The 26,852-nt window shown below is 36.9% G+C and overlaps 1 protein-coding gene across 2 annotated transcripts in view; it reads left to right on the top strand.

Moving 5' to 3' along the window:
- LOC145680387 (BUB3-interacting and GLEBS motif-containing protein ZNF207-like) overlaps nt 1-26,852 on the top strand; it is a 54,539-nt gene that overhangs the window by 4,244 nt on the left and 23,443 nt on the right. For both annotated transcript variants that reach the window (XM_081750826.1, XM_081750825.1), the window contains exons 2-3: nt 1,014-1,140; nt 26,539-26,665. In XM_081750826.1, coding sequence (XP_081606952.1) covers nt 1,014-1,140; nt 26,539-26,665 — 254 coding nt within the window. The remainder of the gene's footprint in view (nt 1-1,013; nt 1,141-26,538; nt 26,666-26,852) is intronic.

The following is a 26,852-nucleotide window of genomic DNA, read 5'->3' as shown; positions in this document are numbered from 1 at the left end:
CGCCTAAAACACTTTCATTGCCGACTTTTGCCAATGACATTTCACACCATCGACACGATGTTGACATTTGAAATGGTAACAGTTCCTCCATTTCTTTATTTTCAATACCTTCCTACATTTGCCACACTTTCTGCTCAATAATCCGTGTCGCTCCGCATTACATGAAAACGCTTTCTCTGCACCAGCATAGGTTATAAAACTCTCAGTCGAAATGTCAAATCCATCACGTGTTACTACCATCTTTGGATGCTGTTGATTATTTCCTCATTAGGAATACACCATAATGTCTGACTTCAGCAGGCTGTAACTTAAAATAGTAGCAAAAGCACGCAGTTTTTAACACTTGTAAATACTACATTATACTTATTAAGTTAGCATGAATTTCATTAAAAATAACCAATTCACCCTTTTTTCCTGTAAATTTTGCGTTTTCTTTCATATTTCTGAACCTACTCTCCGATATCTAACACTTTGTTTTATTAATGCATGAAGGTTACTGTAAAATCGAAAATTAAACCGGTCATGTGTAATTCTTAATAAGTATTCCTATTGTGAAAATACAAGTCAGCGCTTTAGTTTTCACAAACTTCCGAGTTGTCTTGAATTGACTTCTGACCCTGACCAATTTAATTGAGTTGACTTCTGACCCTGACCAATTTAAACTCAAACAACATTGTAAGGCTAATATGATAATTCTGTGTTGAATAGTGGGAATCAGATGTCCGTGGCAATGTAGGCGGAGCCATAACCGTGAGTTTTAGTGGGTTCTCACGTTTACTTCCACATTCCGTTCCATAACTATTCATTCGGAATTGCTATTAGCTTTCTTTAGCATGTAATGCACCATAAATATGGATCGTTATACTAAAGAAAAGTCTATCAATCCTATCGTCGGTTTAAGTAGTAAACTTTTGCAGTTTCGATTCTTACGTAAATCTCTGTACTTTTCGGTGAAAAATAATAATACCCTTATGATCTGTATTGGTGGTAGAATTTTCCTTGACTTTAGACAGGTATTGTAATCGAGAGTTTGATGATGAAAAGATCCTCATTCAGCATCAAAAGGCCAAACATTTCAAGTGTCACATTTGTCATAAGAAGCTTTACACTGGTCCTGGATTATCAATACATTGTATGCAGGTAAGTTCTATCTTTTATTTCAGATAAAGTGAAGTGTCTGTATCTTGTAAGGGATTGAAAAATGTTGCTTGATTTTTCTATGGTATTTTCCAGAGGTGGTACATACAAAGTTTAACAAATTTCTATTGCTTTGTTCGGTGTGCAACGCGGTAATGTGAAAAATAGGGTCAGTGAGGGTAATTATAAGACAGATTTCACAACTTTTCCACGTTACTCAGCTTACGTTAGTTTTGAAAGCAGTTATCCTATGCAGCAGTTTATGGTGTCAATAGAGTAACAATTTGCTGCCAAGAAATTTCCTGTCATCTCGTAGGTTGAGTAAATCTAAAATTTGTGCTGTCTCATAATTTCCTTCCAAAAGGGTAATTATGAGGCATCTGTTGTTTCCAGCTTTCTGTAGGACTACCTAAACTACGCCGTGTGCGTGGGTTTTCTCGGGGTTCTCCCGTTTCCTCCCACTTTCTTCATTCCACCATTTCATTCATTTCTCATAATCACCGTCTCCTTTAGCCTAACCGGCATAACCGTGGGACGTAAAACTCAAAGATTTCATTTCATTTTTTTTACCTAAACTACGGAGTACAGCTTTTTTGAAACTTAAAATACTAGGATATAGAGACAAATTCCAGTTATTTCTCAGATACATTAATCTAACATGCGTCTCATAATTACCCTCCATATAAGGAAAATGAGATACAATAAAGTTAAAAAAAAAAAAAAAAGTAACTGAAACGGAAGCCCAAGGAACAAATTCAACTTAACCTATAACTGCTGACCTACCAGGCTTCCACCAGCACCCATTGGTTTTACAACAGTGATATTACTGCACGAGTAGAAATAAAAGTTAATATGATTTCAAATTCCAAAACAGATTGTTTTGAATGAGTTTGTTAAAAGAAATTGGTACATCCAAACTTTTGTAAACTGAAACTTAAAAGTATAGACAGAAAGTTGTGAAGGATGTTATTAAATGCCTGTGCTCTTAATTTTTATTTACCTATAGTGGTTGAAGGTAAGTGAGAGGTGTCTCATAATTACCCTCCATAGGGAGTGTCTCGTAATTACCCTCACTGACCCTATAGATCTCATTTCCATAGTGTTTATTTTAATAGTAGTTTTTCTTAACGAACCTGTCACATTTATTAACTGGAACTAGCATTAGTATATGTCTATCATTTAATAGTTACCGATACTTTCAGTGGATATTCCTATAAAGTAGGGTATACCTCTGTACTTACTAGCTGATATACGTATATGAAAGTTAGTCCAAGTTATTATTTGTTGTCAGTCGTCAGTTTAGTTTTTTTTTTAAAGATTCATTTCACATTTATTTCGTTGAAAATAATTTTCGGAGCGTCGTAATGTAGAAGCAAGTAACAATAAGATGTATCTGATCAAAATGATCATTAATATGTCAACAACAAAAATTTCGTTAAAACAAGTCCTACTTTTAGTAGGCAGTCAGGGATAAATATTTGCAAAGAATGTTTTAACAGAATCTACGCTGCATGTTCGTTGAAGTATGGTGATCGAACCTTATCCCAGTTATGATTATGGGATAAGTCTCCCCCAATCTTGCACATATAAGATCTCCAGTGTTACTTACTTCGCAAAATATAGCTGAGCGAATGACAGCGAGCGAAAGGAATTATAAGCCGCACAGGGCTCGTTGTTTTCTACCTTTATCACAATTTAGATAAAAACTAGGTACTCGGTTCTGGAGCCATGAAACGAGTTGGGGAAGATTCTAAATACCATCCTAATTAGGGTTAGGATTTTAGCTGCACACGTTTTACGTTTAGAGCGAAAACCAACTCTCAGAATGTACCCGAGTTCTTAGATGTTGCATCCAGTTGGGAATAGTAGAGATATAGTTACTAAATTGTGCTCAAAAATCTTACCTTGTAGTTTTTATTCAGGAAAAAGAGTTTTTGTTCAGGAGTAAAAGTATTTTTTTTTTCTCGGAGGCAAAATTTTTCATGAAGAACTTTCAACTCCAACTATATTTCACAATTTCTGAAAACCTTTCTAGCAATAAATCTTGTGCAGAAAACCTCATCCTCTGGTTTCAAATACTTTTGATACAAGCTTTTTTCACTTTTGATGACTGCATTGGAGAATCTTAGAAAAATCTCCTTTACTAAAACATTATCCTACTTTTATATATGTTTCATGAAAGACCATTATCTGCTTTAAGATAGTACAAATTATTACTTCTGGTCATTCGAAGTATCCATGCAGCAGCATGTTTCGTACTGCAAACACATTGGTATGCGCATCAGTGAAGAAAAATGAGTCTAATTCAATTTGGTGGCAGATAAAAAGGTAATCTTTCTCTTAATATCTCATTAGTAAGGTAACTTTGGTGAAAATATATATTTTAAATATCCGATGGTCGAGCAACTCCCCTGATGATTTGATATGGAATGACCTTTACTCCAAAACCTCGACAAAGGAAAATCAGCACCTAGAATTCCGCTGCACACCTGCTTCCTAATGTCTACCGTTGTTAGTTGCTTAAATTAGTTTATGGGCTTGGAAAGCTATAGAATAAATATCACTTAATCCTTGTGCGCTCCGAGCGCTAGAAATATAAATTGAGTAAGTTTTTATGTTTGAAAGCAGCTTTGTGTAATATTCACACTTTAGCACTTACACCTTTTTTTCTATAGTTAACCGGTCTTACGCCAGTTTTCTGAAGATCAGAAGAAAGAATAACAATTAGTTAAAAAAAAAAAAAAGTTAACCCTGGTGATTTTAAGAAGAGTTCATAATAGGAACCAAGGTGTAAGTGCTCAAGTGTGAATATTGCAAAGGAGTTATCAAATATAAAGAATGTTTTAATTGATATTTTTTAGCGTTCTGAGCGCACAAGGTTTGTTATATTTATTCTTCAATTTTGCAAGCTCGTAAACAGGTTTAAGCAACCAACAGAGGTAGACATTAGGAAGTAGTTACAGGGGTTAAGACAACAGATTTGTTTGCATAAAAACTCAGAAGTGTTGAAGAGAATTGACAGGAGTGTACTGCGGAATACTTGGTGCAGATTTTTTATTATTTATATGTTTCGGGGGTATATAATAATTTAACTATAAAAAGATTCCAGTATGCAACGTTTCCAGAGAATTGGAATATGGTGTAATATTACGTCCTAAACACGAGTGGCAGTTGGGGATACAGTGTAACATTTTTTGAGTAGGGTGGAGATATTTTTCGAGAACCTTTTATTCGCTTACTCTGTCCATTTTTTTTTTTAAGTGCTATTTTTTAAAAATTTATTCCAAGTTTTTTGATCATCGTCGATTGAATGTGTGAAATGTTTGAAAAGATTAAGCAGTTGTGCTTTCTCTCGATCCAAATAACGCAGGTAGAATTTTCGAAGCACACCATCTTTTTTGCCAGAGAATATTCTTAGTTTTCAAGCAGTACTATTTTATATCTATGATTACAAGTTTTTGATTAGAAAAAGAACGATGGGCTATTTAGTTCCGTGAGACAACAGTTCATGGTTTTGCTAAGGAAATACACGAGGTTAGTCTTCAGAAGTCGACAGAGTTTGCCAGGAGAGTACAAAGTTTGCCCAGAGGGGGCGCAGTGGTTAGTGGTAGAGCGCTTACCACTGATGCGTGAGGTCCCTGGGTTTTCTAGGAGTACTCTCGTCTCCTTCTCACCAGTTCTTCCATCCTCATTCACTTGCCTCAATCCGTCTTCCGTAGCCGAAAGAGCATAATCGTAGAACATTGAACTGCAAGATTTCATTTACGAATGGATATGGAAAGAAGGTTTACCATCCACAAATACGTTTTATATCCAAATAGAGACGGTTACATTTTAACGACTTAGAGATGCGTAGAGAGAGAGAGTGAGTACGTAATAGAAAAAAAAAACTTTATTTCTTTTTTATGCCTTATTTTAGCACCTGTCTGTTGATTTTTGGATCAAAAGATCCAACATATTTCAGGCAAAAATTTTCTTGTAGGCTCTATATCTGGATCACTACGTATAGTGTAGCCAAACTCAAACTATCACTTAATTCAGTATGATGTGCTTATTCTGTTATATATATATATATATATAGAAAAGGTCGTTCAAAAATTTTGTCGCTGATCCAAAAACTAGTTATTGACCAAAATCACAATCTTTTGATCCAATTTTTTTGGGTTATTCCTAAAATTCTTGTTTCCTGTGAAAACTGTGTTAGTAAGTAAATATCCTAACCCTGGTTACAACTCACTGGACAGAAAATCAAAAGCTTCCCAAACTAGACCAAAAGTTAAAACGATCGGTGTAAATGATACTGCAGTGTGTAAAAGATTCTTAGAGAACTCGTAGTCAGTTGCATTTTCTAGGACAATGGTGGGCCAATACAGAAGGTCGGTCCACATTTATGGAAACGGTGGAACGTCCGCCAGGGGCGCTAGAATCGCACAGAGAGTAAGCACAGCAGAGCAATCAGAAACCAGTTGTGGTGGAGAATTCGATAGCAGGGAATGAAATGCTCCGAGTGTAAAATGCCTCCAAAAGTGACCCCCTTCTGGGAGGGGCACATCACTGCTCTTTCCGACATCGGATACAGTACAGTGCAATTGTGAAACAGTGCTCGTCCAAGGGTTTCACCATTTCCAAGAAGGGTATTGCCAATGTACTCAGTCGCAACAAAAATGCACGGCAAGAGGAAGCGGATGTGCGCACAGTGGCACGAAAACAACACCCCCCTCCCAAATGTACAATGGATGTGGTTCAACAAGTGCAGAAGTTGGCGACCCAGGAAGATCCACCGCCACAAAGAGACATTGCCAGGATTGTTAAAAGGTCCAAATCAACTGGGCAGAGGATAATCACCCAGGATTTACGCCTGCAAGTGAAGCATAAGCCACGTGTTCACACACGCACAGTCAAACATATCCGCGAACGCAGGGTCCGTTGCAAAGGGCTCTATGAACGGTATTTAGCAGGTGACAAATGGAAATATGTGGTCACGTTAGACGAGGGCTGGATCTGTTTGTCAAACTCCAAGCCAGTTCGAGCCATTTACTATCATCCAAAGGATGCCAAGGACCATGCCAATTGAGTCCGCACGTACCGTGAAAGTCTTCTCCGTGGCTTCATGGTGGTTGCAGGTTTTTGTCATAAATGGAAACTTCCCTTGCATAGAGTTGCACGAAATGTGAAAATTTTTAGCGCAGCATACTAACAACAACACGTTCTGGAGCCATTATACCGGCAGCATATCCCGTCGTTGTATGGTACAGAGGTGTCGAAAGTCTTTATTCATCAAGACAAAGCAGCCAGCCACACCGCTCGAACAACTGTGGCATACATGGCCAGCAAAGCGCGTGAAACTAGAATTCATGCTATCCCATATTCAGACATCCCTGTCAAGTCTCCCGATGCTGCACCAATGGACTTTTGTGCTTTCGGGTGTTTGAAGCGAGCGATTTCCTTACGTCGTCCACGCACTTTGACTGGCTTGTTGAAAGTTTGCAAGGAGGAGTGGTCCAAACTGGATCAGGTTTCTTTGAACAGAAGCCTACTCCAATGGAAACTTCGGTGTCGGGCTATAGTTTATAGTCAGTGTCGTCATATCGAGCACAACCGCTGGTGGAAATACGGCTTTGCGCCGTAGCGTAGAGTATACAAAATCGTTTCCATAAATGTGGACCACCCTTCTGTATAATTTATTAAAATCAGGGTTGGCAAAAACCATGGTTTTTATTTAAAAAGAAAAACTTTTTTTTTTTTGGTTGAAACCCGTTTTTTTTTTTTTTGGGGGGGGGAATGATTTGTTGTATGTATTTATATCACATATGGACAGAAATAAGTTTGTTTCGCCTTGGTGCTATTATGCAACAACCGGGCTATGCTGGAAGGGGTCAAGTAAGCTTAAAGTGGAATCCAAACTGCTTCTCGGCTTACATTCGTGAGAAATTGTCCTCCATTTGAACTCGCAACCGGGACTGAATTGGTCACAAATGTGATAGGTCTGCTGACTCACTCACGAAGGACTCTTGATAAAAATACGTTGTACTGATCTTTACATACTTGTTAATATAATTGTCAAGGGTCATTTCAGAAGGACAAAAAGATAAAGTTGCAGAAGTGAAGCCATTATACAGAATTACATATGGACAATTTCGAAATACTGCAGAGTACAGAACTAATTTAGTTCAAGTTAGTTCACTATGACTTTTATTAGTCTAAGTTAAAGAAATACAACTTAATTTGCATATCAGTAAGAAAAGTGAATAAAGATACGAATTATATGAGTCCACTTTGGCTCTGACCCATTTATACACAGATACCAAAGATACTTCTGATTTCAATAAATGCCTCTCGTGGGGTTTGTATGAGAAATCCCCCCAGAAAAGTATGACATTTCGATGTATGTTATCAATAGTAAACATTATTAAAACGAAACGATATTTAGGATTATTTATTGCAATTGCCTAAGAATAATAACAAAAAAAAAAAGTTGTTTCTGTAGTATAATCTCTCTGAGTAATGGATGAGGAATTTAGGTCTGAATATAATACGAATATTACATGGGAGTAAAACGTGATAGCCCAAAAATGTGTGCTCATCAAGATTTTACAAACACTTACACTTTTACGAACATTTTTCGTGTTTTGGTTTAAACCAGCCAACCCTGATTAAAATCGACATGGCACATCTTTAAAAAATATTGTAATACTAATTACTAAAGCATATCGTAATCTGGTTGGAATTGTGATGCACTGATTCTCATCTGTCAGTCGGTTTCTAATTCAGCTCTTTCGAAGTAACCATATTCTTTTCATTGGTCAGATTTTTTTTGGGGGGTGGGTGGGGGCGTTTGCTCCGTTAGCTGTTCGAGAAAAAGGAGCTACTAATATACGTACTTCATGAAGAAGGATGCACACTTGTTAAGTGTGTTAGGGCGCTTCGTAGAGTGGCTGAGTCTGGTTCAAAGTTCATATCAGGAGTTACATAATACTGAACTGGAAGTAGGATAAAAAACAAGGAAAGTTCTAGAAGACAAAATGAAAAATAGAACACATTCTGTTTTCTTGCATGGAATGAAACAGTTTTATCAGGCAATAGGACATCCTTTTTCAGGAATCAGAACTACAATTGACCAATCTTGTTCTGAAAAACAATCCAAGTTATCGTAACGTAAGTGAATATTTTGTATTCTGCCCTCATTACTTCATTGAGATGAGTGAAAGATACCATAAATTGAGCATTTTTTTTTTTTTTTTTTTTAAACATGGGTTAGAAAATGAGAACATCTTGTATTATTAATACGGTGTTATTCCATCTTTAGCACGCAGTACATCTTGAATTGTTGACAGAATAGACCAATATGAGTGCAGAATAGTAATGAGTAGAATTTGAAGCCATTCTTGCAGTACAACCTCCAGTTCAGGTAGAAACGACGTCCACGCCGCGCCCTGTTTTTCAAAACAGCCTACAGAGGCCCGATGATATTCAGGTCTGAGAATTGGGTGGGTCAGGGAAAATGTTGAATTTCATCAGCATGCACTTGAATAGGGCCAGCGGTGTGAATCGGAACATTATCATCCTTGAGATGGCACTCTCGTCTGGAAACAAAGTTCGCACCTTTGGGGATTACCCTAAAGGAGTCTTTACATTGAAGCTGTGACCTGACTGTACAATGTAAGAAGAGGAGTTGCCGAATACCATGATATAGCGCCCCAGATCCTAAGAAAACTAGTACCATATTTGATAGTTGGGTAGATACAGTCCACATAATGTGCATCAGAGTTCGCTAGACAAGGACTCATCTTATGGGAGAGAGGGTAAAGGGTGACTCGTCCGAAGAAACAACACTTTGCCAGTCTTCCAGTTTTTGTAAGCATTGCTCTATACACATCCCTTTTTCGCATTCGTGTCGTTTATTAAGAGCTTGGCAACAGCAACACACACATGGATATTCATTTTATGCAGTTCGCTAGTTTCCTCGTTAATGATTTGGATGATACTGAAGCATTTAGGTGCAGATTTAGCTCTGTGGTCATCTCGACTTTTTTGTTTTTCTCCTGCCTAGTCACAATGCGCTTCACCGACTGCAGGTCCCTGTCCTGCAACTTCGTCTTTCGACCATCGTTGTGCTTCGCTGCCTGTGTTTTACTGTGCATTGGTATGCGGTCATAACATTTCAAGACAGTGCCCTTTGTTACGCGTAGCTCAGCGATGCTCCAGCTAGAGGGACATCAACAGTTAGACTTCTTTGAACCTGTCAGGTCAGATATAGTGGTCACAGACCACACCTATAGAACCACATTGCCTCACTCAACTAGTAGTGCATAGGTCATATTACCTGCAACAAACAAGAGACAGGTTCGCGGTGGTTCAGTGATAGAACGCCTGCGTCTGGCGTGCGGGGTCCCCAGCTATGAGAAGTTACAGGTCTTTATAACTTCTCAAACACTATGTAGGGCTTTAAAAAATTGGAGAAATTTGGTATCCGGACCAAATGTTCTTTCACTTGGGTTTCCCTGAGGAATCATGTAGCTACGATGGAGCTCATTCGTAGTTGTATTTGTCGTTTCATTACGATCCTGTAGGAAACGGTTCATTCTTTCTTGACTCTGTATTGTATCTAAGAATTAGTATTGATTCGACTAAACCATAGTACGTACCCTACCAAATTAGAAATTGGTGCGAAAGATTACTTCGTTTTTATATTGGATAATGAAGGTTTTTGAAAATTAGGTAGGAAATATATATTTTAATCAGACAATAAATTAATGTAATTTGAATTAAATTTGCTCCTGTTTTGTCCAATTTAATGTTCGTTCGCTCTTTCTGATTTCAGTGATGAATGAACGTACGTTTTTAAATTTTCGAACAAGATTTGCCAGTGGCTCAAATTTCAGTGCAGGGAGTAATATCACTTTCCGTTCAGATGGAAGTTACTCATACATTCCTTCACAGTCAATGCTGCAGGTACTTGAAAAGTAATTGGTTTGTGCAGTCTCGTTAATGAAAGTTGTTTTGTAGCACCGTAATCTCTTCGCGATAGCTTACTAGACATTTCGTTTTGTCGCCTTTAATATGGGAAATTCATTTACATGTTGTACATTTAAGAATGCAAAGATAAAAGTAGTAGCTTCGCTTAAAAATCTGCTGAAAATAATTTCTCCTTTATTTATTTTTATTTTTTCATTGAATGGTGAAATTTATGATTCCTTGCTGGGAACACCTGCTGAAACTTTAATATAAATATACATCGTACTACATATTGAAAATTCTTTTTGAATATTTAGGGGAAAAAATTGCAGTTCTTTCGAGTTCTTAGATATTGATAGTGTCGAGGTGACTGATTACTGAGGAAATACATACATATTTTTGGAAAATGTTAAAATCGCCCCAAAGAGAATAAATCACGCTTATCCTCCCCACAGGGCTACAGAGGTCCACGTTTATGGAAACGAATTGGAACGTCTGCTAGGGGTGCTACAATCGCACGGTGTGAAAATGAACGAACACTGAAAAGGCAAGTGTGTGGAGAAGACGCTAGCAGATAGTGAAGTGCACAGAGCGTAAAATGCCGCCAAAAGGCACTTCATTCTCTAAAAAGAAGTACGTTTCAGCACTTTCCGACATAGGATACAGCTACAGTGAAATTATGAAACAGTATTTGGCAGGGTTTTATCATTTCCAAGAAGGTGATTGCCAATGTAATCAAACTGTACTACCATGAGCAAAATAAATGACGCGTCTCTTTATTCTGAAGTTTTTTGAAAATATCTCCATTTTCTTTATATGTTCGAAATTTCGGAAGGTTTCCCCAGCAGGACAGGTTAATAACAAACCCGTTTTTAATATTTGTGTTAGATATGAGCTTAAAATAAATAAATTAGAAGCAAAAAACATTAAATCGACAGAAATCTCGAGAATTACCAACTCTGCTAAAGTGGGAAATTTTCAAGAACGCGAGGGAATTCTGCAGTTCAACACGAAGCAGCGACATCTATGTCATTGAGAGAGACGTGGATTAGATCTACAAACGAAACTTTTAACGAAACATTTCTAATGTGTCTTATAACATGCATTATCAGCGAACTCCAAATATATGAATCTATGCTAAGTATTAACGTATAGATAGAGCAAATAGTGGAAATTACCTATGGAAAAAGACGAATTCTTAGCACAATCGTAATGAAAAATCGTCTTTACCGTAGAACAGGTTCAGTTCACGTAAGAAAAGAAGTAGCTCAGTTAGTTAAAGCAAGTAGTCTGTATGCCGAAGGTATTGGGTTCGAACCCCATGGAAGTGCCGTTGTAATTTTTATTACTGTGGTTATTTTATTTATTTTTTATGTGGGAAAAAATCAAATTGTAACATATGTGTAAAACTCATGACGATACCAAAAAAAAAAAAAAAAAAAAAAAAAATGCCGTTCTCGCACTTGCATTAGTGTCTGTAATTTTTGTTTGCAAACAGTTTCGTAATAATTTCCCCTGTGCTCACTACTCACTACATGCTCACTGGTGCATGACGAATGTTTTCCAGTAAATGTTAATTCTAATTTGGAGAATTTTATAAAGTTTCACAATGTTTCTCGCTTGATAGTCTTCTATCTACTTTTTTGGACACTTTGATAACAGATTTCCCTATTAAATGTTTAATTTCCCCTATATATATTTAATTACAGAAAAGTTTTACATGTATTTGTCTTAAATTGAAATTGTTTTGAATTTACCACATGAGGTAAGTAGCCCGAAGGAGGAGAACTGAAGTAACTGATATTCTACGTAAACGCAACCTATTGTAGAATTATTATGCTTCTTAACTTCAGCACATAATCTTTACGTTGGTCAGACAGAGAAAAACTCTGTTTTTTCCTCTCCTATGACCACTCATCTTAAAGCTCTACATGTAATGATTCGTGTCACATAATTTCGGCTCTCCAAAGACATTTATTATTATTATTATTATTATTATTATTATTATTATTATTATTATTATTCCTGAATATGTCACCCTTACATAATGTAACTTTAGATATTTTGGTTTAAAGTGCTTTGTTTAGTAATAATTTGAGCAACCATGTAACAAAATTTAAAATGTATGAGGAGGCACAAAGTTTTATTTTCCCCCCCCCTCTCTTTTCAGCAACGTCCCAACAGAAAGTATATAATTTCTGACAAGCAGAGTAGACAAAATGAATAAGAAATATATTTAAAGTAACCTTTCCTCCTTCGTGAATGGAATATCACGTAACATTTTTTATTCTACTGAAGAGACCCTAGGCCGTTATGGTTAGGTAACAAAAGTTGCTGTGACCAACTGAGTTTCGATTTCTTACGCGAAAGAAGTCTGTTATGTTACGAGGCATGCTTTTCATGAGCAAAACTGTTCGAAGTAATACGATCATGGCTCAAGGACAGAGACGGAACTGAATTACCACTCGATTGACCTTGAGGCCAAATCACCAAAGAGTAGCTATAAACGTAAGTTCAGCATGCATTTCTGTGGAGTTCTGTTCAGTATTCCTCTCTGTCAATCACGCTTGTTTGTAAGAGTAATATTTTACAAACCTAACCTTTCGATAGAGTACAATAGCAAAAGAATAAAAGGGAAGGAATTCTTGCCCTTGTGAACGTTGGATACCACCATGTTCAATAAAACTGTCGCGTCTCCTTGAAGTGATATTTTATCGAAAATAACTCTTTTCCCTTTATATATCCGAAGTTTTTGAGGGTTTCAAAATGAGGAAACGTTACTGACAAACAAGGACGCATTTAGGGGTGGGTACAGGGGGTCCGGACCCCCTCTGAAATCCCAACTTGTCTGTAAATTTAGCCTAATTTTTGGGATTATCTTTTAAAATTTTATTATAATTTATCCTAATATTGAAGTCGGGCCCCTTCCGAAATAAATTACTGTATACGTGCCTGCTGACAATTTTCAATATATTCGTTAAATAATAAAGTAAAATAATTAAATTAGGAGCAAAAAGCTTCAACACGGGCTAACTCATGTCCACTGCCAATATTGTTAGAAGGGATATTAATAGCAAAAACTGCTAGGCAATGCTGAACCTTGAAACTTCACCCCGAACAGCAAGCCTATTATTGAGAACTACATATGAAACATTTCATCAAAACTTATCTAGCTTTTATCTGGCATGAAATTATTATATACACTAAAATACACTATCCTAAAATGTGTATCTAAACATTGCTCTACGTATCTACGAAGCAATGAAAATTTTTTATCGAAATATTTGGGCAGGAAACTCTAACAGCCAGCCATTTTATTTAAATCGTAATAAACCCTGTAACCGTGCGTTAACGTGAAGACAAACCTTGGTCCATTGGTAATGTGTTGGAAGAATGAAAATTCAATGTTCGTAGGTTCGAATTTATCCACTCACCAGAACATTTTATTCTTATGTGTAACGATGAAATAAGAAAGAAAAAATGTATAACCGTTAAGACAAAACTTCAACCAAGTCTGAAGAGAACAATAATAAAATAGTAACACAATGACGTCAACCAAGAATTATTTCATGTAGCGTTTGGACGAAATTACAACTGTCAACAATTGCAGAAGTAAAAACATGCTGATAGGCGTAATGTAGTCTAGACTTCTGAATGCATTTACTTCCTCAAAACTTCCGTTTCGTCATTGGTATGCCGTTAGTCATGGTAAAACCTTTCAATTGGAAGTGAAATGACAAACTAAAACAGTTTTAAATCAATAAATGTCTATGTGTAAAAGTAGGTGTCTCTTATCTGTAGTTCTGAGTTCCTTTTACTTTGAAGTGACAAATGAGAGAAGGAAGTATGGTGATCGAAAAAAAAAAAATCAAATTTGAGATTGCAACGAATTTACAAGTATTATAGCCCCTAATACCGAAAAAGTTATTTTTTGATACATGTCCATCTGTTCGTCCGTCCGTTCGCTACACTTTTCTGTGCACTCGCCTAGAGGCCAACCGTTCAACTTATCTGCACCAAATTTTAGTTTAAGATTTTCATAGTATTTCCTATAGTTTCTTTTATTTCCCTCCTACTCCCAAAACAAGGGTAGTTTCCTGTACGATGAAAATAGAAAAAAGATATTTTCTCATAACTGACTCTAACGATCTTGTTTTCTTTCTTTTTTTATAAATCAATATTTAATTAGCAACCCTATTTTGTGGTATAAGGCATTTATCTGAGAAAAATCTACAAGGGGTAGTTTATACTAAGGGGGTGAGTTTTTTCTCAGTGATTTTCTCAAAATGGACTCAAATGTTTTCGTTCATATTTCATAAATAAAGATTTCATTAATAATTTATCAATATGGCATAACTCGTTTGTCCTAAAAAAATGCGAGGGATAGTGTATTCTTGGTGGAGTGTTGTCTGGGCGATTTTCTCAAAAACGACTCAAAAGGGTTTATTTATATTTCAAAAATAAATATTTCGTTAATAACCGAACAATATGGCAAAACTCGTTTGTCCTGAAAAAATATGCGAGGGGTAGTTTACTCTTGGGGGTGTTTTTCCTCCACGGTTTTCTCGAAAATGAGTCAAGCAATTTTGTTCGTACTCAGAAATAAATATTTCATTAAAAACCTAGTAATATGGAATAACTCGCTTACCCTGAAAGAATCCTCAAGAGATAGTTTATTCGGGGAGTTATTTTTCCCTCACGATTTTTCTCAAAAATTACTCGGACAATTTTATTGATAATTCATAAATAAGTATTTCATTAATAACCCTATATTTTAGTATAAGTCATTTCTATGAAAAACAATTACAACGGATAGTTTATTTTTGGGGTCAAGGTTATTTCCCCGACAATTTTCTCGAACGACAGGCGATACCGCCTAGAGGCCATACCGTTCAACTTATCTACACCAAATTTTAAACTTAGGGTTTACTTAGTATTCTTACAGGAGCTTTTCCTTTTTTTCCTACCACCTAAAATAAGTGTGGTTTACAAACAGCCGAAAATCGAAAAACGCTATTTTCTCAAAAATGGTTTTAACAATTTTGTTTATTTTTCATTAATCAATATTTAATTAACAACCCTATATTGCAGTATCAGATATTTCTCTTAGAAAAATTTACGAGGGGTAGTTTATTCTTGGAGGTGACTTTTTCTCGACGATTTTCTCAGAAAAGACCCTGGCGAATTTTGTACACACTTCATAAATAAATATTTGACCTTACAACATAGTATAAGTCAATTGACCTGAAAAATATATGAGTAGTAGTTTATTCTTGGACTTGAATTTATTCCCAGTGAGTTTCTCAAACACGACCAGTTGGCAACCCTGTATCTCGACAACGAAGCTGAATTCGAAAACTGCAAGAGGACCATTTGTCTCCTTTTGATGTCACGAATCACCTCCCGAAGTTTGTGGACATCTTTCAGGTTCACCCTTAATGAAGCTTCTTTTCGAAAAGTTAACTATTAACTTTAGGCATTGTTTATCTTTTTTTAAATCACAAATGTCGTTATTAATTTTAAGGCAGAGAACTACTTCTGAGAGAATAGATCTTGAAAAATAATTTTAAAACTTAGGCTTTTGTTTTCGAGACATTCCAGACAAGACGAGACATTTTACAAGCTATCTCGTGTCAAAAACATTTGCCTCGTATTATCTTGGATGTCACAAAGCGCGTCTTGTCTCTTTCTCGAGACATGTCTTATCTCGTGCGCATTCGTTAACACTTGGAAAGGATTATCTTTCTACTCAAAGCATTGTTTTTATAATGGTTGCATATTTATGATAATTGCTGTCCACATAAATTACAGTCCTTTCAGTTGAATTAATTTTTGTTATTATTATTATTGAAATTGCAATATCTAGTTTAACGTTGGACGATTATGCACCTACGCTAAGGGAGAATGATGATGAATGAAATGGTGAAATGAAGAAAGTGGGAGGAAAATGGAAAATCTCAAGAAAACACATACCCATGCACACGGTATTTGTGCACCTCAAATTTCACTTGGCACGAAGTGGAATCGAGCCACGGACCCCCTGCACCAAAGGTCCCTGCAATGCTTTATTATTATTATTATTATTATTATTATTATTATTATTATTATTATTATTATTATTATTATTATTATTATTATTATTAATAATAATAATAATAATAATAATAATTGAAGCGAGCTTAACGAGTTTCAACCGTACGACTCAACCAACGGTTGGGTGCCTGTTCGTTCGTCTGCTCCTCTCATAAAAGACATTTCATTTTAATGAAACTAGTAAGTGCCTTCTTTTAGCTCTGCGAAGTAACTATTGCTTGGAATATGAATCTGCAAAACATAAGAGGTAAAATTAACCAAATGGTGCAAGTTTCCACTTATATATACAAAACAATTTTGCAATATCAACTACGTGAATCTTGTCCCATAAAGAAGCCGAAACCCCTACACCGAAGAGCCCTCCGAGATTTGATCATTGTCCACACGGACTGAAATTGTCATTTGAAGCCAAGACTTTAATATGAAGCCAATAATTTCTTTAAAATAGACGGAAAATTCGGAAGTTATAAGCATTTTCATATTTTTGCCTTTTCCCATAAGGGAGCCGTAGCCCCCTATACTGAAGAGCCCCCCCCCCCAGGAGATTTGATCATTGTCCACTCGGACTGAATTTGTCATTTGGAACCAACACTTTAATACGAAGCAAAATATTTCTTTAAAATAGACGAAAAATTCGAAAGTTATAAACATGTTAATAATTTTGCCTTTTCTCATAAGGGGGCCGTATTAGCCTACACTGAAGAGCCCCACGAGATTTGATCATTGACCACTTGGACTGAAATTCTCATTTGAAACCAAAACTTTAATATGAAGCCAAAAATTAAACTTTTACATCAATTTAAACTGACTGGGTTCCGGTTCCCCCCACTATTGTTTAGTTTAGTTAAGTGGTAATTTGTGACAGCTTCACATCATCAAAAGAATGTTTCACTTCCCCTCTCCTCCCCTAGGAGTTCGTGCTGGATCCACCACTGGAATCAATAGACACTCTTCCTATTCTTTTTGTCACCCTTGATTGTGTAGGGGCTCCCTCGTACAAATAAAGAAGCGGTAATATTACAATCAAGGGGCGCTATATATTAGGTATTTTTTTAGTTACCTACCCCTAACCGCACAGGGCCATCTTTCGTAGAATAAAAAATATTACGTGATATTCCAATCATGAAAGGGGAGAGGATGCTGTAAATATATTTCTTATTCATTTTGTCTGTCCTGCTTATCAAAAATTACTTTCTGTTGGAAGGGTACTGAAATGAGAGGGGCAAAATAAAAAGTCGTACCCCCTCCTACATGGTTGCTCAAATAAGTACTAAAGAAAGCATTTTAAACTAAGATATTTAAGATTTAAACTAGGAAACTAAGATATCCTTACATTATGTAAGGATGGCATATTCAGGATTATTATTATTATTATTATTATTATTATTATTATTATTATTATTATTATTATTATTATTATTATTATTTGAATGTTTTTGGAGCACCGAAATTTTGTGAGACGAACAATGATATGTAGAGGTTTAAGATGGGTGGTCATAGAGGAGGAAAAACCAGGATTTTTCTCTATCTGACTCTCTAACGTAAAGATTATGTGCTGAAGGTAAGAAGCATCATCATTCTACAATAGGTTGCTTTTACGTAGAATATCAATTACTTGAGTTCTCCTCCTTCGGTCTACTTACCTTATGTAGTAAATTCAAAACAATTTCAATTCAATACAAATACATTGTAAAACTTTTCCGTAATTAAACATCTAGGGAAAATTAAACATTTAATAGGGACATCTGTTATCAAAATATCCAAACACGTAGATAGAAGACTATCTAGTGAGAAATATTGTGAAACTTTATAAAATTCTCCAAATTAGAATTAACATTTACTGGGAAACATTCGTTATGCGCCAGCGAGCATATGGTGAGCAGTGAGCACAGGGGAAATAATTACGAATCTGTTTGCAAACAAAATTAGGGACGCTAATGCAAGTGCGACAACGGCATTTTTTCTTTTTTTGGTATCGTCATGAGTTTTACACATACGTTACAATTTGATTCTTTCCCACATAAAAAAATTAATACAATAACCGTAGTGTAGTGATAAAAATGACAACGGCACTTCCATGGGATCAAACCCGCTACCTTCAGCATACAGACTCGTTGCTTTAACTAACTGAGCTATTTGTTTCTTTACGTGAACGGAGCCTGTTTCGGTAAAGACGATATTTCATTACGATCGTCCTACCAATTCGTCCTATTCCATAGATAATTTCCACTATTTGCTCTATCTTTATGTTAATACTTAGCATATATTCATATATTTGGAGTTTGCAGATAATGCATATAATAAGACATACAAGAAATATTCGTTAAAAGTTTAGTTTGTAGATTTAATCCACATTTCTCTCAATGACATAGATGTCGCTGCTTCGTGTTGAAATGCAGAATTCCCTCGTGTTCTTGAAAATTTCCCACTTTAGCAGAGTTGGTAATTCTCGAGATTTCTGTCGATTAAATGTTTTTTGCTTCTAATTTCTTTATTTTAAGCTAATATCTAACACAAATATTAAAAACGGGTTTGTTATTAACCTGTCCTGCTGGGGAAACCTTCCGAAATTTCGAACATATAAAGAAAACTGAGATATTTTCAAAAAACTTCAAAATAAAGAGACGCGTCATTTATTTTGCTCATGGTAGTACATAGTGCAGCCACAGAGGAGGAAGATGCGCGCACAGCAGCAAGAAAACGGGCAATGCGTGATTCAACTGGTGCAGCAGATGGTCACACAGGTTAATCCGCCGACACAAAGAGCCATTGCTAGAACAATGGAGACCTCGAAGACAATTGTGTAGAAGATACTCGCCCAGTATTTACGGCAGAAATTGAAATTTAAGTGTTCACACGCTCTCAGCCAAACACATCCGTGAACGTAGAGTACATTGCAGACTGCTTTATGAGTATTATTTAGTAACCGTAGATAAGGCCTGGATCTATTTGTCAACTTCTACGGGGGCCGAGGCATGTACTGTCTTTCAAAGAATGCCAAGAAAAGGACAAATTGGGTTTGCACTTGCCGCGAAAGTTTTCCCCAGGGCTTCGTGATAGATGCCAGTTTTGGCTACAAAGGGAAACTTCCACTGCATCAAGTAGTGCATAATGTGAAAATTAACGCCACATAATATCAACAGCATGTTCTATAACCATTATACCGGCAGGATATTTCTTCCTAGTATGATGCTTAGGTGTGAAAAGTGTTCATTCGTCAAAGACAAAGCGTCCACCCATACGGCTCGTACAACTGCGGTGTACTTGGTCCGCCAAGCGCATACACTGGTATCCGTGCTATCTCATATTCCAATATCCCTTTCAAGGTCCCGCTGGTGCACTAGTAGATTTTTGTGCCTTTGGGTTATTGAAGCGAGCTGTTTGCTGCCGTTATTCGCGCACAGTGCAAGGGTTGTAGAAAGTTTGCAAGGATGAGTAGTTAAAACTAGCTGAGATGTTTCTCAATAGAGGCCTCTTCTAATGGCTATTGCCTACAGCCAAGGTAGGTATATAGAACACAACCACTGGTGGAAACATGGCTTTATGACCTAGGGTGGATGTTCCAAAATAGTTTCCATAAACATAGACCTACTTCTGTAGTGGTTAGAGCTTGCATCTTTGTTACACGGAGTCTCGGGTTCGATTCTCGATAGGAGAACCATAAAATTTGAACGTGTTACGATGGTCCAGGTTCCACCTTAAACCGTAGTTTCATGTCTCATACAGCCTCGATGCTGAAAGGTACGCTAAACTCCAGTCCAACCAACAAATTACGCGGAAACTGAAAATTTTGTCTTCCATTTTTTTTTTTTTTGTATTCATACTACTATGAGACAGGTTCGAAATCATGTGCTTAAAGAACTTCACTGTCTTTGATAGAGTACATAGTATCAGCAGCGAGAATAAATAAAGATCCCTTAAAGATAGGCAAAGAGAGATGACAGTTCGTAGCATGGGTTGTATTTACTACCTAAGAAACTAAACTGATACTTGATTACAAATTGTAACTTCGGTATATGTGAATATATTTATGTATATAATACCAGAATTTCAGTAGATACTCCCATGGAAGGCAATTTTTTTTTTTTTTTTTTTTTTTTTAATAGTGTATACTGGTATTAATCACCTCGTGGCATCAATCATGTTACGAAAACTTTACCGGTATGGTATAGATGTTGAACAGGTATCCTTCTTGTCTTTCGTAGAGTTCATAAGACAAAGAATTCAGTTTGCACCCATACATAAGCGGGAGGAAATGAAGTTCTTTCAAGGCAGATGACAGTTGTAGAATGTTTGTATTTAATACTAAGGAATTAAACTGACTCTTGACTATGAATTTTAACTTCGTTATACGTCATTATAATTATTTACGAGGTGCCGTTTCGTTCGAATTTCCAAGAACAAAGAAATACAGTGAACTAACCTGTGTCTATTTCTCAACACTCTCTCCCTCTTCGTTGATAAACAGTTACCATCGATCCGCCCATTTTATGTAGCAAGTGCCACAGTCATCTTTAGGGGTATGTTTCAGATACTAGAAACCAGCACTTCCCATTGATGATCTACTGATAAAATGGCGTCCACGAAGAGAATCCTTGAGATTTAGGAACAATCAGAAGTCACTCGGGGCTAAATCTGGTGAGTAGGGGTGTGTGGCAAAAGTTAAGTACCATGATCAGCCAAGACTGAGGTCACAATATTAGCACAGTGTGACGGTGCCATTGTCCAGATAGAGGATGGAATTGCAATTTGCCCTTTCTAGTCGTTTCTCAGTCAATTTTGGCCAAAACCCTGTATCTGAAAGTGTACGAAAATACTTGCCCGTAATTGTGTGATCTTTTGGAAGAGGGTGGGATAACATTTATCCCTGGAAATCACAGAAGGTAGCGTACAGCACCTTCTCATTGGATGCTACCTGACGAAATTCTTCGGGGGATGGTGAATGTGTTTACACTGCATCGACTGTCTTTTTGTTTCTGGGTTGAATAATGGAATCTATCACATTTTCCAAGAATGTATTCATTGTCACATTTTCCAAGAAATTGCATCCCGTTGTTCGAAAGCGTGTCAGATTTGCTGTACTTGATCGCATCATTGCCTCGTGTGATCGTCATTTAGGATTCATAGAACCCAGTGAGAAGGAACTTTCCTTATGCTTAGTTCATTAGTAAATTATTCGTTCTACTGTTTCCATTGTTAGCCTCAGTGTATTACAAATCTACATCTACATCAAAATCTACATATCTTTCACAATTGTACGCCCTGCTTTGAACTCATGCACGTATATCCTAACATTGTTTCCTGTAAGAATACTACTAGTACCATACACACCCTCCAATTGACGAATATCGGCTGCACAACGTCTAGCTGCAGAGAGGGATTTCACAAGTACCTGCTGCTCTTCAACTGAAAATTCCATATCCCCGGACAGTATCAGAAATATGTCTTACTCGTTCAGGCACTTGGCTCAACTGGTCACAGTAAACGAAACCAGCACTGCTTAGAGACAAAGGATGGAGGTCTCCGACGCCGCAGTTGCTTTCGTGAAACGACAAAAAATGTGGACTTAAGAAGAAAACGGCACGCGTACTTTTGGTGTGCACCTCGTATATAATTATCGGAATTTTCAGTGAGTACTCCCATCATTAGTGGCGAGTTTTCTTACAATATCTGTTTGTATTTTTAATCACATCTTGTGGCATCAGTTTTGTTATGAGAAATTTACCAATACTGTATAGATGTATAGTTCGTACCTAAAGTAGCAACTTGAAATACATGGATGCTTAAAATAACATTATGTAGGCTACTCCAATTGAGAGAGAAAGAGTACTACAGAATCGTATGACCAAACTCACCTCATCAATATTGTTGACTTTTTTTTTTCTCGCACAGTAACTTAGTATCCTCAGAATAAAGGCAATGAGTTATTAATAAAGCATGTAGTCACCTAAGTATCCGACGGATAGACAATGGTAATCTTGATCGTTGAAGTTACAACGATGATTTGTCGCCTTCGTCAGTACAGATCCATAAGAAATCAATGTTACTTGAAGACTTACATTGTTAGTAACTTGTCCGTACTGTAGAAACAATTTAGAATTGAACTTATTTCTAATTTACTATAAATATAGGCCTACTTGTATTGAGTATTGTAGGGAAAAATTGATGAGTTAATGAAACATCGTTCCAGGCATCCTTTGTTCTATGTTTGGGTTGCTTTCTTTTTACTTGTATTCGAACTCAAATCGACATGTCTGAGGAATAGAAAAGCCCACCAGAAAATGTTCAATGTAACAATAATTTATTTGCGTTCACTGTAATGTTTCTTCTGATCTAAGGGAATACTTTGTTTCAACTGCCAAAAAGAACCGTGCCATTGACCAATTTCACTACCATTGCATACAGAGCAGGTAATTAGTTGATTACAAGCTTTATTATGGCTACACACACATCTAATGGATTCAGTAAGCAGTCAGTTACCGTTTTCCTAAAGTCATCATTTTCAGTACTTCACTCTCATAAAGAATTTTCAGGTTCCGAGAGAGTAGATAGTCATTGCGTCTGGGTGTGGAATGTAATGGATAGTTCAGCTGGATGAAGTCTTCTGTGTTACATTTGTAGAACCACAGAATAGTGCTCAAAATGCATTTATTACAGACGTACAGATCGATATGGTATCTCATTATTTGATATATATTGACTGGTTCGATCCTAACTCGCGCCGTGTGGACTTGGTGGTGGACAAACACCGTGCTCGTGGGTTTTCTCGGGGTTCTCCCGTTTCCTCCTACTTTCTTCATTCCACCATTTCATTCATTTCTCATAATCACCATCTCCTTTAGCCTAACTGGCATAACCGTGGGACGTAAAAACTCAAAAAGATTTCATTTGATATATATTGACTTGAAACTTCATTCTTGCATATCAAGACATATTTATATTTAGCTTCTATGTAGATGCATTCATAACACAATGTTCGAAAGTGTGCCCCCATTCGGATTTGAGTTTTTATGTTTTACTTTCTTATGTAACACTTTGTTTCTGAAATACAGAACAGTTGGCGAGTGTTATAGCTATAACGTTATAACCTATAACATGATAATTGATTATATCACCACCTATTAGAGCCAGAAAATATGAAGTTTTACTTACACCTCACACTACCTCTAATTGGGGAGGGGGCACCAGGACTGATGGTATGATATTGTAATCTCTCTTGTCGCCAACTATAACATTGATCTCGTACGAATCCTCTGCACCCGCCAACTGTACGGGTTATCAATGTTATAGTTGTACTATTTGCCTCCATGAGCATGGGTTGGCGACAAGAGAGATTACAATATCATGCCATCAGTCCCGGTGCCCCCTCCCCAATTAGAGGTAGTGTGAGGTGTAGGTAAAACTTCACATTTTCTGGCCCTAGTAGGAGGTGATATAATCAGTTATCATGCCCTGGCAGCATTTACCCCGCAAGCTTCCCAAAGTAATAATTTTACACAGTGTGGGTGAACATCTTGTGCCGCTATGGAACGAAGTTAGAACGGAAAAAAGTTCGGCATATTCCGAGGATCGAACGAGGGTTGCCCCATTAGTAGGTAGCGGCTGTAACTTAATAATTAAATATTTAACCTTTTCAGGGCGGATAGGAATTTCAAGAAAATCGTAGACCTTTACGTTGGAGGCCCTAGTACCCCTTCTAATTGTTACAAGGACAAGAACGATACCTCGTTGTAAAGCTTATGGAACACAGATCTAACGAGCTAACTTTTGTGGTCCCCGTGCCAAACCCGTAGAAGAAGAAAGATGATGATTCTTTTAAAAAAATGAGATTTTTGTTTTTGGAAATTTGAGAGGGGCTGGCAACACTCTTACTTGTCGTACGCAGGAAAAATATTTTCACGAGTAAGCCAGACATTGGGTACAACATGTAAAAAAATGAATGGCGAAAGTTCAGTACCAAGTTCCGAACGTGCTTCTTATGAGAATCACCCTGTACAATTTTTTCTAAATATATTTTGGCCTACCCACACTGGCAGACCTAGCGACGCAGCTAATTGTCACAGAGATATGAGCCATACCTTTTTGGAAATCTTTCGGGACAGATTCCAACGATGTAACTTTTGTGCTCCCCCGTGGCCAAGCCATGCCGAACCCGTAAAACAAGAAAATCATTTTTTAAAAAAATACATTTTTTCGAAGTTTGTGGGACTATAGCAACACTGTTATTTGTCGTACGCAAGTAAAAGAGTTCTCACATATACGCCAGACATCGGTGACCTTGAGAGCTCTCTGTCCGCTAGTTTTGTCCCAACTTCGTTTTCCGGGTTCTACCTTCACATCACACGATCTTCCTTATTTGGTCAAGGCGTCCCTCTCGACGCCACCCACGTCTAGCTCATTACTTTGACGTCACTCCGATGTCCACAGTGCATGCCGACCTCACCAGAATCGAACCCGGCAAAAACTCGATGTCCCAGCGGAAGACAAAAATCTCTGACTCTGAAGTAAACACGGAAGAAGCAAACCTCAGTAGAAAATCTTCCTCATTGCTGATCGCGGAAGCTAAAACCGGTAGACAGGATTCAGCATTACTGCTGTTTGTCAATAGACTGCATAAACAGAAATTAAAGGTACAGGTGAAGGACTTCTGGGACGTTTGCCTTGTATGCTAACTTTAATAACAGAAAATGAAAAATAATACAGAATGCTCTAAAAGCCTTGAGACTACATAAATCAAATAAGAGCGAAAATAAAGTCTTCCTCTGATGTGGGTCCAACGGGGGTCGAACCAAGGGGCCGGATCCTCAACAGTACAGAGAAATGAAGAGCGTATAACAACGGAGCAAAAAATTCGGAACATCGTACCTACGTGAACCATCCTGTATATTTTTCGTTCGACTGTCGTCTACCCTGACGTTGGCCGCCCTTGCGACGCCCCTAATTGTCACAGAGATATGAGTCATACCTCATTGCAAAGCTCAAGAGACCCAGATTCCAACGAGATAACTTCTGTCCCTCCCTTGTGTACGACAAATAACAGTGTTGCCATAGTCCCGCAAACTTCGCAAAAGTTTATTTTTTTCCGACTTTTTTGAATTTCTTCTTCTTTTAAGGGTTGGACACGGAGGACACAAAAGTTACCTCGTTGGATTATGTGTTCCATAAGTTTTCCAACGAGGTATGGCTTATGTCTCTGTGACAATTAGGGACAAGTTTCCTCCTCCCAAACGCTGAGGAGGAGAGGGAACTAAAAACATCAAAATTTTCCCCCGTACTCTTCCTCTGCGGGACCCCCGATGAGAATGAAATGCACACCGTTGGAAAGTTCCATCCTTTCTGAAGAGAGAGACTTAAATGATTTCTCTAGGTTAATTAGGAGCCGAGGTATGATGTTTAAACTGCTGGCTCAACCCTTGAGCCGTTCGTCCTAAAAAGGTTAATGTGTAGCGTTTCATATTTTTGTTCCTCGGTCTTTATCTTATTTTTCTCACTGATTAAGAGTGTTTTTCTCTCCAACGTTGGTGGAATGTCCACACCTTTATTCCAAAATTTGTGATTTTTTTTTTTTTCATTTTTGTTACTCAGATCCCACGAAGTTCAAATTTAAAAGTTACTGTGTATATATTAATCTTTCCCATTTTGCATGTACACTCATGTCCAAAATTATTGTCGCGTGTCTATAAATATGTTGTAGGAATATAATTTGATAACGAATTCGTCCGGTATTTCTTATAATGTTAGTATGTGTATAATCGGCAAAGACATGTATGGCAAATTTCATGTCAAAAGAGCAGTAAATAAGAACAATAAAACGAAAATAAAACTTTCTTCTCCATTTAGCAACATTTTGTTTTAGTCATTCTGATGTTTGTATTTATAATTGTTTTCCTATGAAATTTACCACAAATATACATTTTTCGATTATACACATAGTATCAGTATTAAAAGTACCTTCCAAAATCATTATCGAATTATATTCTTACAAGAAGACAGTTATACATATGCGACAATCATTTTGGACATGAGTGTACATATAAGTGATCTCGTATCTTTTCAATACGCAAAGAGTTATAGCTTAATATTTGTGGTGGTGTATACAGGGCAAACAATATAGGGAATTAGGAAACCTGCGATATGAGTCATCGACAGAAGGTAACGTGAAACCAGTTGCCTCAGGTACTAACAATGCGTTATTTTGAGAAATACAGCTAAGAAGAAACAAAAGAATAATGCTAATGAGGTCATTAGCCTGGTCATATCTTTTTCTTAAGGTACTTCCTGAAAATTTAAAACTAACATTACAGGAACATTTGCGGGGTTTTATTATTCCATTGGTCTTCTTTTTCATTTCAGGTACATAAAGAGACAATAGACAAAGTTCCAAATTCATTACCAAATAGGTCAAATATAGAAATAGAAATTTATGGTATGGAAGGTATTCCCGAGGAGGATGTAAAGGAACACGAGAGACAGAAGCAAGGTAAAGATAACGTTATTATAGACTAGTAACGCTTTATTTATACAATTAACATGAACTGTAAGAAACCTTAACAAATGTATAATTTTTATTCCAACTTTCCATTAAGATACTACAGCCTCAAAAATTGGGCAGGTTAATAATCTGGATATTAAAGTAATACAAAGTTTATGGCAATTTGTATGTTTTT

The sequence above is a fragment of the Thermobia domestica genome, chromosome 3, assembly GCF_964235325.1.
Source record: "Thermobia domestica chromosome 3, izTheDome1.hap1.1, whole genome shotgun sequence".
Classification (NCBI taxonomy): domain Eukaryota; kingdom Metazoa; phylum Arthropoda; class Insecta; order Zygentoma; family Lepismatidae; genus Thermobia; species Thermobia domestica.
Note: the sequence above shows the minus strand (reverse complement) of the source record. Positions and strands in the feature narration are given on the sequence as shown.